At 34.5% G+C, this 15707-nt stretch overlaps 1 protein-coding gene across 2 annotated transcripts in view; it reads right to left on the bottom strand.

The window, feature by feature from the left end:
- PALS2 (protein associated with LIN7 2, MAGUK p55 family member) overlaps positions 1-4530 on the bottom strand; it is a gene marked incomplete at both ends in the record, with an annotated part of 40250 nt that extends 35720 nt beyond the window's left edge. For both annotated transcript variants that reach the window (XM_084230931.1, XM_084230932.1), the window contains one exon: positions 4414-4530. In XM_084230931.1, coding sequence (XP_084087057.1) covers positions 4414-4530 — 117 coding nt within the window. The remainder of the gene's footprint in view (positions 1-4413) is intronic.
- Positions 4531-15707: the final 11177 nt, after the last annotated feature.

Raw genomic sequence — 15707 nt, 5'->3', positions numbered from 1 at the left:
AGACAGTGGGGAACAAGACGGGCAGATTGACCGAGGTATACTGCTGAGGGGAGAAGAGGGCGAGTCAGGAGAGGTCTACTGCGCCATGTGGGTTGCTCTCTGGCCAGCTGGGGATCGAACTCATGCTGCAGAGGCTGAGGATTGCTTCATAGTGAGGTGCTGAAACCCCTTGCGCCACCAGGGAAGTCCCAATAGCTATACTTTAGATGTTATTTCTACCACAGAGTGGGGTCCTTCAGAATTTGAATATTTATTGTAATTTAAAAAAAAATGTTTTGTTTAATTGTAGCTTTTTCTAGGTGATTCACAAGAGTGAAATTAGTTTTTAAGTTGAAAAATGGGTTATATGTTAAGCAACATTTTAAAGAAAAAGGAAAAATAATTTAAGTCACATAAACTGATAAAGAATACAACTGTTATAAAACAAAGATAAAAGTTAAAAGTCAGATAGATTAAAAAGATAAAGGAATTTCTATTAGACTTAGATAAGGAAAAAATTAAGGAAACATGAAATTATCACGAAAAATGAGAATGGGTAAATTTGTAATTTTCTGAAAGTATTAAAAAAACGTGACAAAGATCAACTAGTAAGGACACTCAATTTGTATCATGAAATGATGATCATCCCTGGAAAAAACTAAAATAAAGTATATAACTAACTTCTATAAAACAAACTAGAATTACTGTTTCAATACAAATATTTGCCAACAGTGAATATTTAGCATGGTTAACTTTGTAATACTCTAATGCTCTTTTGGTAGTGTAAGAAAGATTAAGATAAAAAAGGAAAGCAACTTAACATTGAGTTAGGGACTATATTCTCAGTTCAGTGTAAGAGAGAATGTGTGTCTGTATTCACACAGGCATTTTAGTCTCATCTTCACTTTACAGACAATGATGCAAAATGAAACAGTGAATTACTTGAGTTCACACTACTGGTAGTGGCAAGTCAGGTGTTACAATATAAAGGCTTGAAGTCTTAAAGCTTCTTCAACTATCACTAAACAGTCACCCTATCATCTTGCAGTTAAACGTTTCATCTAATACATGATGTAGTATTCTCAGTTAAACATGTAAGATAAGTTATGACTGCTAGTTAAATTTTTGCTTCTTACTGTGTCTGTGACTTTTCTAGTCCAGTCATGTTAATTCCATTCCACCACAACTATCCCCACAGATATTTATAGGCCTAAGATTTCAAATACTATCTATACTCTTGTACCACCCTTTGCTCTAAAATGATTATAAAGATCACCCATATCTCCAGAAAAGAGATAATGATTGCTTTACTATTTTCAGGTACTATGTCAACATATTCCTATATATCACGATTAGGATACATTAAAAAAAAACTTTACACATTGGTGGACTTTGGTTTAAGACATTGGGACAAGTAAGGGAAAAGAAATAATGCCTTGAAAACTCTATATAATAGTTTCCTTCCTTTTCTATGTTCCTTTACTGTATAATTCCCAAACCGGGTATAAACCGGTGGGAAAGGAAAGACTTATGGTAAGAGAGAAGCAGCCAAGTAGGAGGGCACTATTATATTAAACAAAAAAAAATCTGAATTTTTTTTTTCCCATCACTCTCACAGACTGTCCTGCTGTTCAGAAAGAATTTTGCCATAAAACACAGAAATCCCAAAATGGTGTGCTTTTCTAATGAAATTGCAGCTATAATTAAATGAATATGAAAAAACAATTTCGAAATAGTTGGGTTCAACAAAGACCAATTTACTTTTCCTAAGAAAGCAAGTACAGATCCATATTTGTTAGCACATAGCTGTGTAAGCACTAGGTATTATGAAAAAATTGGAATCTCTATTCACCAAACATAAAATTTATTTACTAACTTTCAAGAGGCAAGTACAACTTGAATTTAATTAATAAAACCAAAAATAAAAGACAAAGGAAAAACTGACAACTATCCAAAGGGACAGATGAATCATATGCTATTTGAAAAAAAAAAAGAGTCTTGTTTCCTTTAAAAAGTATTATTAGAAAGCTTACGTAAGTCAGTAAAATACATCGCACCAGCCACCAAGTGTTTGGAATAATGTATCATGATTGGCTGTGTAGATGACTTGGAAGTGATACAAGTATGGCCTAGCCTTTCCTGTATGTTCAGTTCTGAGAATCCTACTTACTGCTGAAACTTACAAAAATGAACTGCAGAGAAAAATTTTTTTTCAGAACTTCTGTTTTTTTCACCAACCATGCTAATCATGTTTGCAAACCAAAATAAATAAATAAATAAAAATTAAACGAAAGTGTGATCTATATCAAAAGTGACAAATAGTATTATCTAGTAGTGTTAACAGTACTATACCGTCAAATTCCCTATCTAAGCTATACCACGATAATAATATTCTGATGATGATGAGTGACTTCACCTTTTCTCCCCTAAAAATCAAGGACGAAAATATCACAAACTTTGTTTCTATCATCTTAGAACACTGCTAAATAAATAGTAGTAGCTCACTAAATATTTTTTGAAAATGTCACATAAATGGGAAATAAGTTCAGCTTGGTCACAAGTAAACCACATCTTTCATTCTAGAGATCTTAAAATAACAAACACCAACAGTCCACAAATAGGTACAAGAAGAATTTTAGCAGTGAGAAATGAGACAGAAAGAATAGAGACCGCAATTTCTATTTGGCTTCTGCATATATTATATAAAAATATATTTATCACGCAAAAAGAAAATTGGAGGTCAATATCTCCGTGAGATATACACACAAAAATCCTCAACAACTATTAGCAAACCAAATTCAACAATATATTAAAGATTATTCACCATAATCAAGTGTGATTTATTTCAGGGATACAAGAGTAGTTTACCATATACAAATGTAGCACTGTGATACATCACAAAAAAATGAAGGATTAAAATCATATGACTATATGAGTAAGTGAGAAAAAAGCACTTGGTAAGATTCAGCATTGATTTATGAAAAAGGAAAATGCAGTAAGATGGGTAAGCATCATACCTAAACATAAGGCTATAGATGACAAACCACAGCTAACATCATACTCAACTGTGAAAAACTAAAGGCTTTTTTTCTAAGATTAGGAACAAGACAGGAATGCTACTCCTATCGCTATTTTTAGCATAGCATTGAAGGGACTGGCCAGACTAATTAGGCAAGTTGGGACTTCATTAAATTTTTTTTTTAAAAATGGTACATCATCTTGGTTATATAAAATTTAAAAAAAAAAAAAGATGAGACTGAAAAAAAAAAGGTACACCAAAAGACAGTATCAAGATAAAAAAAGGCCACCAAAACAATAGGAGATATAATTAAAAATCATATATCTGACAAGGGATTAATATCCCAAACAGAGAATTCTTAACATTCAATAACTACAAAAAGCTGATTCAAAAATGTACAAAGGACTTGAACAGCTATTTCTCCAAATATGTACAAATAGTCAATATGCACATTAAAAATATTCTGGAAATACAGCAAAATAAATTTCCTATACTGAAAAAGGGATGAAACAAATGGAACAGAATACCTAATACAATGATAGAAGGTACAGTTTTCACGTAATAGAAATATGAGAAGGAAAGTGAGAAAAGGAAAAATGACAGATTTTTCCAAAATCAATGATAAGACACTAAGCCACAGATCCAGGAATCTCAGAGAATACTATACATCAAAACCTAGCCATAACATATTCAAGTTGCAAAAAAACCCAATAGATCATAGGAAACACTTTCCATCTGGTTTTGTAAATCTGTTATTATCCTGACAATCAAACCAGCTAACGACCATTTCAAGGAAACTATAGAGTAGTATGTCAAAAATGACTAAAATAACAATTCCAGCTGGGTGATCTGCAATTAGATTAGTTTCCACTTAGCAGCCAAAGTTTTTTCTTTTTCTTTTTCTTTTTTTTTTTAATCTTCTGACCCTAGAATAAGTTTCTGAATAAAAAGAAAAATCTGTATTGATAACTAACTTTTTAGAAGACAACAGACTGACTAAACTTTTAAAAAGTATTAAACATATGAAATCAAGAATATAAATGAAAAACAGGTACACAGTTTAATGTGAAAGAAGAAAATCAATACCTTATTGTTGCTGAAAAGAGATAAGACCAATATCTTTTTCACAGAACCTGTTACATTACTATGCGGTTATCATCTCCTTAAAATATTGTGTTAGGCCAAAACTAAGTGCATTCCATCTTTTATTAAAATAAAAGACAGCATAGAAAAGGCAAAAGTACTATAATTTTTGTATATGGTAAGGTTTTCATTATGTGATAAGCACTGTATTGTTTGCTGACTAACCCAAAGTAAGGCATATCTCCCAAGTTCTAAAACAGTGATATCTGAAAAGACCTCTACAAACACAATTTTAAGAATAATTTAGTAATCTTATGAATAAAACAATATACCTTAGCCAGTGATTTTACAATAGGATTCTCCATAATTCCCTTGAGGAAAATTAGGTCTATTTCTTCTGCTCCTGTAGATGAAGGCAGCTCCGTAAGATTATCCAACACTTGCTGCATTGCTGTTAAGATAAAAGCAACATTAAAAAAAACTCTTAAATTTCAAGCCATTATGGAGTAAAATGATAAAATAATGCAAATGAAAAGACTAACAACAGTTTTGAAAAATTACATTTTAAACAACTGAATTGTTAAATAGTTTAAGTTTCAAATTGCCTTTCCCTGACAGATTTTCATGAGCACTTTGGGCTTTATCAGACAGTCTGATATATACTTACAACATCATACTTTATATTTTTCAATTTAAAACAACTCAAAAAATAAAAAATTCTAACAGTAAAGAGAGGAATTACAGTAATCAAAAAACTTCCCACAAGCCCAGAACCAGATGGCTTCATGGATGCATTCTATTGAAAATTAAAAAATTAAAATCAAGATACCACAAACTCTTCCAAAACAAAATGGAAGAGGAAGGAAACACTTCCCAACTCCTCTAAGACTGTGATCCTAAATCCTGAAAAACAACAAATATATGAAAAGGATTATACAATGACCAACTGCAATTTATCCAGGTAAACAAGGGTGGGGTTGATCAACATATGAAAATCAATATAATACATATACTGTGTTGATAAACAAAAACCAAAACCACAGCTCAACAGACATAGAAAAAGTATTTGACAAAATCCAGTATCTTTTTATGATAAAAAAACATTAAGCACACTAGACATTGAAAGGAAATAACCTCAGCCGAATGATGAGCATCTATGAAAATCCAACAACTAGGATCCTTTTAATGGTGAAAAGACTGGATGCTTTTCCATAAGACTATGAACAAAACAAGGAGGTTCACTCTTATACTCCTTAGTAACATTTGTATTAGAGATTCTAGACAGAGCAAGTAGGCAGGAAAAATAAAGGGTTTCTAGTTTGGAAAGGAATAAGTAGAACTCTTTTCTTCCTCACTCTGTCTCTCTTTTTTTCAGATGACATGATATTGTACATAGAAAAACCTTAAAAATGTAAAAAAAAATCTTCTCAAACTAGTGAGTTCAGTAAAGTTGAAAGATATAAAGTTCAAATAAACAAAAATCAATTGTATTTCTGTTACCAAAGAATAATCTGGAAATAAAATTTAAAAAAACCATTCCTTTTACAATAGTATCAAAGAGTAAGTAAGAATAAATATAACAAAAGAAGTACAAGACTTGTACACTGCAACTGTAAAACCTCATTGAAAGAACTAAATAAGATTTAAATAAATAGAAAAAAGTCCATATTGATGGGTTGGAACACTTAATATATATAGTTAAGCTCACAATGCTTCCTAAAGAGATCTGCAGATTTAAGGCAATCCTATATCTAATCTCAGTTGCCATTTTGTTGTTGCTGTTTTTGCGGAGATTGATAAAACTGATCCTTAAATTCATATGAGAAGTCCAAGGAACCCAGAATAGCCAATTAATCTTTAAAATGGACAAAGCTGTAGACCCACACTTAAACTTACTGAAACCAGCTAAAGTATTATTAATTGCATAAAGATAAACATATAACTAAATGAGTTTAGAAATAAATCCATAAATTTAGTCAATTGATTTTTGACAAGGGTGACAAGACAATTCAATAAAGAACACTCAACAAATGGTACAGTGAAAACTGGATAGGCACAGTGAAGCAAGACACCTATATCATCTAATATCATAATTTAAAGTTTATTTGGCTTGATCATAGTTTTTATCTCCTTTTGCTGTTTCTTTTCTCTATTCCATGGTGTATGCCTCCCTTTCAATTTATCCAATTTCCAGAAGGCATCTGTGGCTACAGTGAGATCCTGAGCTATCAGAAGGCCCTGATTAAGCTGGCCATATCAGTCAAGTATAAAGTGGGAGTTCTCAGTGACAACACCAGTTAATAGTCAGAGACCTAACCCAGTCTTTTGACCCAAAAACCATCAGGTAACATACCTCCTCTCTTTCAGTCAGAAAAGTAAACATTTTAAGTACTTCCTTGAATTGAAGAGCTTTAAGGACAATTCTAGCACACTGAGAAGGACTCCATCATGGACCTGAAGGATTCTCAGTGTTGATGGAGTCAGACACACAGCAGTATGCTTGTTCAGCAGGCCCAGACTGAAGCTTGTCATCTCTGCCCTTTTCCTATGGCAGTTTCAGAACATCAGGTAAGATTTAGTTTTCTCTTGGTCATAGTTTTTTCTGGAGTTGAATTTGATGTTATTCTTAATGTCCCTGTCAAAGCTTACTTAAAAATCCTCCCGTGGTTCTCATCACAATTCACCTGCCCTGTTCCAGGCTAATTAATCCTAAAGGTGCGAACTGGGGTGAGGGGAAGTGGTATGGTCCATATCTACCCTTTAATACATGGCTGAGTAGGAATCAGTGGCAAGGTTGGATGAGGCCCTGGGTGGATTAACTAACCCTGGTGCTCCACTTAAACCATTAAGTCAAAATATTAAACATAACCCCCCTGACATGCAAGGAGCTCCCCTGGCACTTTTATTCTATACTCTGACATAAAAACAAAAAAAGAATAAAAGGTAATATCCTCACTGCTAGCACAATTCCACTCTCCTCATTTATTGGAATGCTATGGGACAGCATGGAGGAATGATTTTCTCTAACTAGCCAATGAACTGGTCTGAATTGATACATTAGTTATCTAATAAAATGAACGATTAAAAACATAGTTCTTTATAACTAAATTATCACAAAACAGGAAAATAGAGAAAATTACAACAAAGAATGAGAGAATTAACCCTGTAAAATATTATAACATAAATCTAAAATAATCACTCAGACATGGATAATTTACAAGGTAACTAATTCTAATTAATAAAAGCTTAATATTTGAAATAGGAAGCTTTGTAGTGGCGTTTTTTGCAAGACTCCAAAGAAGCTGAAGAAAAAGGGATATATACCAATTTGCTTGGAGATTCCATGAAGAAAAAACAAAATCCCCAAAACCAGAAGGTAAATTACCTGTAAATTTCACTCCTCTTTAATTACTAAAGGATAGAGTCAATTACAAATATGAACAAACCAAGAATTACCACTTACAAAAAACTGGCAACATGAATGAGACTCACCAAATATCAATAAACAGAAGCAATGCCCTCCAAAGAAATGATAATTAGGGTAAAAGAGAAGAGATTTAAAAGAAAATTAACATTGGGCCTCCCCTGGTGGCACAGCAGTTGAGCGCTGGGCTGCAAAGCTGCATGAAGCCTCAGCAGTGCGGGTTCCATCCCTGGCCTCCAGGCCAGGGTCTCACATGGCGTGCAGACCTCTCCTGCTGCCCGCTGCTCCCCTCAGCAGTTCTTCGTCACTCTGTCTGTTCTGCTCTCCACTCTGGCTCTGGTGAATTTTCTCACCCTCCCGTGCTTCTGACTGTACCCAGTGCTTGCATGAATAAATAAATCTTTAAAAAAAAAAAAGAAAACTAACATTAAATTATAACATGCAGGGAGCTTAAACTGAAGAATTCTCCCATTAGAAAAAGACAATGAGAGAGGAAATTTGAGAAAACGCCCATGGATCATAAAAGACCAAAATTCACAAGGTAATGGGAAATCCTGAAATAAGAAAAAGAAATAAAAGTGAAAGTAGAAATCAATCAGATGGAAAACCCCATAGATTTCATAGTTTTGATCAGTAAGCTACTCTTTCAAAAGATCAAAATAGACAAAATAGGTGGAGCTAGTCTTATTAATAAAGGAGAAGGCAAGTAACACTAGATGAGATGAGAAAATAATGGCAAGCAGAGAAGATGAAGAAGAGAATACAATGAACATATTTATTTTAAAATGTAGTCATGTAGATGATTTTCTAGAAAAAATGTCAGTATGAAAGTTTAGGAGAAAGAGGTAAAATGGAAATAGATCATAATAGAAGAAACTGAAAAGCTTTTAAAAGATTCACCCTTAAAAAAGGCATTAGGGTTTGGATTTATTTAAGAATCAATTCTATCTAACCTCCAAGAAAATGTCTCTTATGTTTTTAAGACAAAATGTAGAAAAGACTTGAAAGCTTTCTAACTCCAATGTGTCTTTCAAAATTCAATTAAAAAAAGAAAATTATATGCTAAGCTCACTTATGAAAACATGTGCATATATCTCAAACACACTGGCAAACCCAGTTAACAATTTTCAAAATAACAATTTAATATCAAGTACAATTTATCCCAGTAATGTAAAGATGGCTCAATATTAAGAAATTTGTGATGTGATTTGATATAAATAAGAAAAAAATCCCATGTCATTTCAATGCTTCAAATAAATAAAATTCAAAATCCAATCCTAATGGAAAATCTTACCTTTGTAAGGATAAAAAGAAACCAGTCATTTTAGATCAGAATCTATAGACTGTGTCATCCTTAATTAGGAGAAATATCAACTTTAACAAAAAAGTCAAAGTAGTAAGCTATGACATTAAAAATTACAAATAACTACTTACAAGTCTGAAGGAAATCAGTTGAAAATAAAAATAGAGTGTAACTAGGTGACAAGACATAAAAGCAATATAGAAAACCAAAAGTTTTCCTAAATAACAGTAACAGCCAATTAGAAATTATCATTGGGGAAAAAGAGAGATTTCATTCCAAACAGCAACAAAATCTATAAGTGAGGAATAAGGATAAGATCAAAATGTTCAGGGCAGATATGAGGAAATTAAAAATTATACTAAAGGGCATTTAAAATGAGTAAGTGAAGAAACCATGTTCTGTGATGGAAAGATTCAATTCTATAAAATGCCAACTCTCTTCAAATTATTCTTTTAAAAAGGAATAAATCCTAATAGGAATCCTAACAGAATATTTTGGTAAAGTTATTTCAAAATTCTTACTTAAGAGAGAAAACATATAAAACTAAGCCAATACATTTGGAAAAAAAGCATAAATGTAAACAAGGGACATGTGCTAGTGAGTGTAAAAGCACTCTAAGTCAGAGGCTCTGCAGAGGACTGTACAGCAACAGACAAACCTTCAAACCGAATAGCAAATGGTGGCATGATTTAATTTGCTAATGGTGGCATGTCATGGCTAGGGTTCAGTTACTTATGGTAGATTGACTACTTAGGTTTATATTTCTTCCCTTCAAAATTATTAAAACAGCACTATTAAAACAGCAGCAAAGTGTTAATAAAGGTAAAAAAAAATCCACAAAACAAGGGACTAACCAACAAGAAAAAAAATGGGCAAAAATAAATGAAAGTTTGAAAGTGTTAGGAATAAAAACTTAGAACAAAGTAAACAGTAAATTCTAACTCCTAAATAGTTGAGGATTGCTACAATTTCTTTCCATTACCCCTTCCTGAATCCTAGCCACCATCATCTCTTGCCCATACTACCAGAGTAACCTCCCATCACTCTAAAGGAATTATTGAAATGTACATTTCATGGACTTTAAGCCTTCCATCTGCACCACCCTTTGTAACTATGACTACGCCAATCTTTCCCCTGTCCTGATGCAAAATCTTGCCTCACTTGAAAGAGAAACAATGCAGTCACAAAAGAACATGTCTCTCTTCCTGTCCTACCAGACCTTATTTTCTTACATTCCAAGGGAAAAAGAACATCAAAATTGCTAACCACCAGGTGATAGCAAAGCAAACTGGCATCAATCTGAATCTCCCTAAAATCTCCAGATGCCTGCATCAACAAGGATAGACAAGCTACCTCTTGCCACTTCCTCCCTTCAAATCCCTTGTAACTCTAGATGAACAGCCCTGCCCTCTACCAAAGAGCAGGACAGTGGTCTTTCAAATGCCAGTCTGCTGCCCTCCTCAATTTGTTGACAAATTAAACTACTTCCCTCCTCCTTAAACTCTGCTTCCTTTTATTGGCTATTGGAAAGCGAGACAGGCATTAGGTAACACACTTACCATCACAAATGCACAACCACTTTTGTGTACTTAAATTTATACTCATCCTTCATAAACAGAATTTCTATGTCCCTGACTGCCCCAACTATAATAATTTCTCATAAATTTCCATAGTATTCCATACTTCTGATAAACCTGTAAGTAAATATTTTGGAATTTGTTTAATGTCTATTTTCTTTCTAAACTCTAAATATGATGAGTACAGAAATCCTATCTGTGTCATTCAAAACTGTATTCCTAGCAACAAGCCCACAGGCTAGTACATTAGAAGTTCTTGATAAGTTCCAGTAGCAAAAATGTAACATTTTCTGTTTTCAAAATTAAGGAGTTTTGAAATTACATATTATGAATGAAATGTTTGTATAATACATGGAACCAGCAAAATGCAGTGTAGTTTATAAAGCAGTAATCTTAAAACAATCAATTTTCAAAAAATTGTGTCACAAGCCATAAAGACAGAAGTGGTATCTTTCAATACGCAGTCTACTAAATGGCAAATGTTTATAGTAACACTTCTTACATATAAATATAATTCTGACTTTCAATGAAATAGTTCAATATGTAACACAGATTTAATAAAATGATTTGTATTTATATTTACCCACTTATATTCTGTTTCAAGTTTTCTAGAATTGTTTAACAAAAGCATTTCTACACAGGGGTGACTCTGATGGCACAAGGGCTTAAGTCAGGAGAGGTCTGTCTTGCCCGTTGCTCCCCTCAGCAGTGTATTTCAGTCAGTCTGCCTGCTCTGCTCCCCACTCTGACTCTGGTGAATCCTCTCACCCTCCGCACTTCTGGCCTGTACCCCAGTTCTTTCACGTGAAAATAAAAATAAATAAAATCTTTAAAAAAAGCATTTCTATCCAGTTTTAGAACTCTAATTAAATGTACTATTTCTAAAAATTAGAACAAAAGACCATTTTAATATTAAAAGTACTTTTGTAACCACATTTGGTGATATATTCACTCCCACTCAATTCAACAAACTGAATGCCCCGTAGAAAATATGACAGGTAAATTAAGTTTTCTCAATGTTAAAAACTATTTCTATTCTTGTATGTTATAGATAAAATAACAATTATTTCTCAAGAACCATGTTACATAATTTGCAGAATCCGGGAAATGAAAAACAAAATCTCATTCTATGTGTAATTGCAAAGATTTAAGCATAATTTAAAAGAAGTAGCAAAAAGTCACTTAGAGTACATCTAATGTGTTTGCAATATAGTGGCACAATTCTTTTAAAAATACATTTCCAAGAAATGATGTAGAAAAAAGGATCTATTTTAATTTGGTTCAAATAAGGTTTCTTAAAGATTAAAATGACACAACTATTATCACACAACTGATTTACCATGACAGCAGAGTTAATCTAAAACTTTAGTTAAGTCAATAAAAATCATTTTCTAGAAAATGAAAATATGCTGTCAATACCTCAGCTCTCAAACTAGTACTTGAAATTCTAATTTGGCTATAATGAATCAAAGGAAAAAGTAAAACTTTGAATGCACTCAGCTAATTTAATCAGTATCTATCCAGAGCTTAGAGGCCAGGAGGAATATGCCATGGTCACGAGAACAGAGACACTATCTTTCCTCCAAATAATCTAGTAGAAAAGACCAAACTTGTAAACACATCCATAAAGCACAGTGTGAACACTGTGAAGGAAATTAAAGAGTTAGGTGATAAAGCATAGTGGTTAAATGCCTCAACATCACTGAAATAGTCCTGAAAAACTGGGTAAATGAGTTTCCCAAAGTCAGACAATATTATCTTTTTCACAAGGTATGGTAGCTAATCCATGACAACAATACCACAAAAACAATACCACTTAGTGCATTATTAACAGTGAGAGGTACAGGAAAGCAGTTAAATATTAACTTTCTTTGATCAGGGTAGTAAAGTGGTAAAATCGGAAATTAGGAGAAACACCAGTGCAAATAACTAGTGTTATACTACTAAAACTAATGAGTTTATGATCAATACTTAGTCTTAAAATAAAATGTGAGCTGTACTTCCCAAAGCATTCCTAGAGAAAATCCAAGACAGGCATCAAAGAGGAAAAGTGAAGGCAAACCAGAAGGGCACATCAGTAACTGGCCACTTCGGCAGCCACATACACAAGAGCACACTTTTGAACCTAAGTAACACAGACTTCTTTCAAAAACATACTGAGGTGTCGTCCTGACAAAGATGCTGGGGCCTGAAAAGGAAAGAGAGCCAAGGCTGAGGTAAGCCTGGTTCTTCATACACACACTACAGGAAGGTGAAACCCTCTGGAGAAAAGGGGACTCTGATTAGGAATGAATACACTACAGCAGTGTTCCTTAAAAAGGGAAACAACTGGCATTTGGGAAGCAAAAATGCCTTTTTGCACAGGACTATTCTCCACCAAATGCCTATACTGTTCCACAGGACTTTTGACAACCCAAAATTCCCTTTACCACAATGCCTAACATTTCTAGGGTTCGTACTACCTACTCCTACCACTTCTGTTCTTCCAACTAAAAAATTGCATTGATATATTCATCTTCAAAGTAAAGTCCTCCTTTTGATTTAGCTATTGTGAGGTTTCCCAGCTCTTTGTTTACAAATCCAAAGGAGAAGCCTGTCTGAGAACAGGCTGGGGACTCACATACTTACTCCCTCCTTCAATTTCAGATAGAGGACTGGGAGGTAGAGTGGGGGTCAGCCTACAGGACTCCAGAGGAAACCCTTACTTGTTGTAGCACATTTATAATTGCTGCTTTAAATCTTTGTCAGAGGGTGCCCACACCTATGCCGGTGTCTGTTGGTTACCTTTCACCCACATGAGCTGAGATTTTCCTGGTTCTTCATATGCCAATTAATCTTGGACTGCATGCTTTTAATGTTATGTGATTTTGAATCTTGCGGAAAAGTTATGGTGAATGTTGCTACCTTTTTGTTTCAGCAAGAACCTGACTCATTGAGTTCTGGCCTCCATTTCTGACCTTCTGAGGTACCAATGACATTTTAATGCAGTCTTCCATGTCTATCTGTGTCTTTGTTTGTGAACTTAAGTATTCATTTCTCTTGGCTAAATACCTAGAGTGGGGATTGTTGGGTCAATATGGTAAGTGAGTTTAACTTTTGAAAAACTACTAAACTGTTGACAACTTTCACGTTGTGTACCTGGATCTGTCCCACACATACATTATCAATACACTGGGACTTAGGTGGGGCTTTCTTGGTATTTCTATTCTCAACACCTGTGCATGCTGTCAGGACCAGAGCCATACACTCACAGCCCAAGAGTACATAAGCAACTTCACCCTAAGGCATCTCTTTCCAGATCTCCTCCCTTTCAGCAATCTGCCTGGTACTTTTGATTCTCTGGTTGCTCCTGACTTGTTCTCCTGCCAGAAATCTGGAACTTTAAGCTGCTCTGCCATGTACTTCCTACAACTGTGCTCATGACCTGAGCAGCTGGAGAAAACAGAGGAAAAAGCAGGGAATACAGTAACTGCAATTAAAGAGGAAGGTTCCCTTCCTTGAAGTTTATTAGGCTCCTAACAAATGATTTTGTCAAATGATTTTCTGGGGGCTGGGTGCCAGAGAACACAGAAGAGAAAAATCCTGCACTCTTGCTAAGCATCTTGCTCTCTAAGTCAGAACTAGAAGGTTTCTGGAGTTTTCTGTCCATTCTGATGTTCATTTTGGGATCTGGGGCTACACTGAGGGTTACCAAAGCAAAAAGAAAAAAGGTCAACTCACCCTATTTCAATGGTACTTATACATCTGATTATCCAGTCCACTTGCTACTATTCATTTTTCAGTCTGCATTTGGTCATTCCTAGATTTTTATAGCTTCACTTAGTGGTAGAGTTGTAGGGTGCTTACTTTATCTTATTTCTTTATAAATTATATTTTCCACCAAACTTGGCATGATTTGATGCATTTCTTCAACTATTTTTTTTTTCTGTCTCTTTTGCTCCTTCCTTTTTTATCTGGGACTCTTATTAGGTGTATATTGAAATACCTGACATCATCCCATGAGTCTATGAGTTAAAACATAAAAATAACACTCTTCCTTACATCTTTCCCCCTACCTTGTGTCTCTTCTTTAATACTTTATTTTTATGTTTTCTCTGCCTCCTCAAATCTGATTTGAGCCTATCCAAAATGAATCCTTCATCTCAATTACTGTACTTTTCAAATCTAAAATTTCTACGTGGTGCTTCCTTTCTAATTTGTTTCTCTATTAAAATTCCCTATGTGGTGAGTGTTATTAGCATAGTGTCTTCTATTCTTTAAACATATTTAAATAGCAAATTTGAAGTCTTTGTTAAATCCAACATCAAGCTCACTGAGGTTTACAAATTGACTGTTTTTCCTGATGATGAATCACAACTTTCTTGGTTTTTCTTTTCTTTTTTTTTTTTCCATGTTCATGGAAAGTTGAAAGTTGAAAGTTGGGTTGAAAGTTGAACTCTGAATATATTAAAGTAATTCTGGATTCATTTCTTTTTCAGAGCTGTTGGGGTTTTTTAGTCACTAACGTGGACGTAAGTTGCAGATCTGTTTCCTTCCATGATAAGCAGTTAAGACATCTCTATTCAGTTTTTTAAGTCTTACTTTTTTATACTTTAGCCTGGCTCCCTGGGGGTTGGGTCTGTCTGTACAGCTTAGTGGTCAGGGAATGATTTGGGCAAAGTCTGTGCTCAGACATCTCAAGCCAGTAGGACTTCCACCATCCACCACTGATTTGTGTCTACTTAGGGAAATGCATCCCAAATTGCAGCTAGTTCTCTAGTGAGTCTCAGTTTGAACATTTTGCCAGGTGCTCTCAGGTCCCCGCTCCACATGTGTATCAATACCTCCCAATTAATAATCAGGGCTGTGTTGAGGTTCATCTGAGCCTGCCTATGGCTCGCTCTTGTCTAAGATTTTCCAACTGGCCCACTACTCACAGACACACAACCTTGAGCAAGCAAAACAGCAAGGTTTCTCCAGATGTTTCCAACCAAAGTGACCATTTCCACCAACAAAACCACAGGTTTTTGTGTCCCCTCTCACTCTTCTCTTCCTTGAATCAAGTCACCTCCTAATTCTTTGGCAGCAAACCTGTTGTTTTTCTCAGCTTGCTGCAAGCGGGTAAAGTTTCAGTTCTCACCTACTGAGGAGGGGAGTCTGGGGCGATTATCTGGGAAAAGGCCCAGGAATGTCACAAACTCAGTTTTTACACCAAACTGTAACAGCTGTGGAAGATCAATTTGTAAGTGTCTTTGTCCAATTTCCGGTGGCCCTTAATTTTCAATAATTTTGTCCAGTTTTTCTTTATCTTTCTTTGCTAAGGGGCCTTCATGCCACCACTAC

The sequence above is a fragment of the Talpa europaea genome (assembly GCF_964194135.1).
Source record: "Talpa europaea genome assembly, chromosome: 3".
In the NCBI taxonomy this organism is placed as follows: Eukaryota; Metazoa; Chordata; class Mammalia; order Eulipotyphla; family Talpidae; genus Talpa; species Talpa europaea.
The sequence above is the reverse complement of the archived record's forward strand: the minus strand, read 5'-3'. Positions and strand labels throughout refer to the sequence as shown.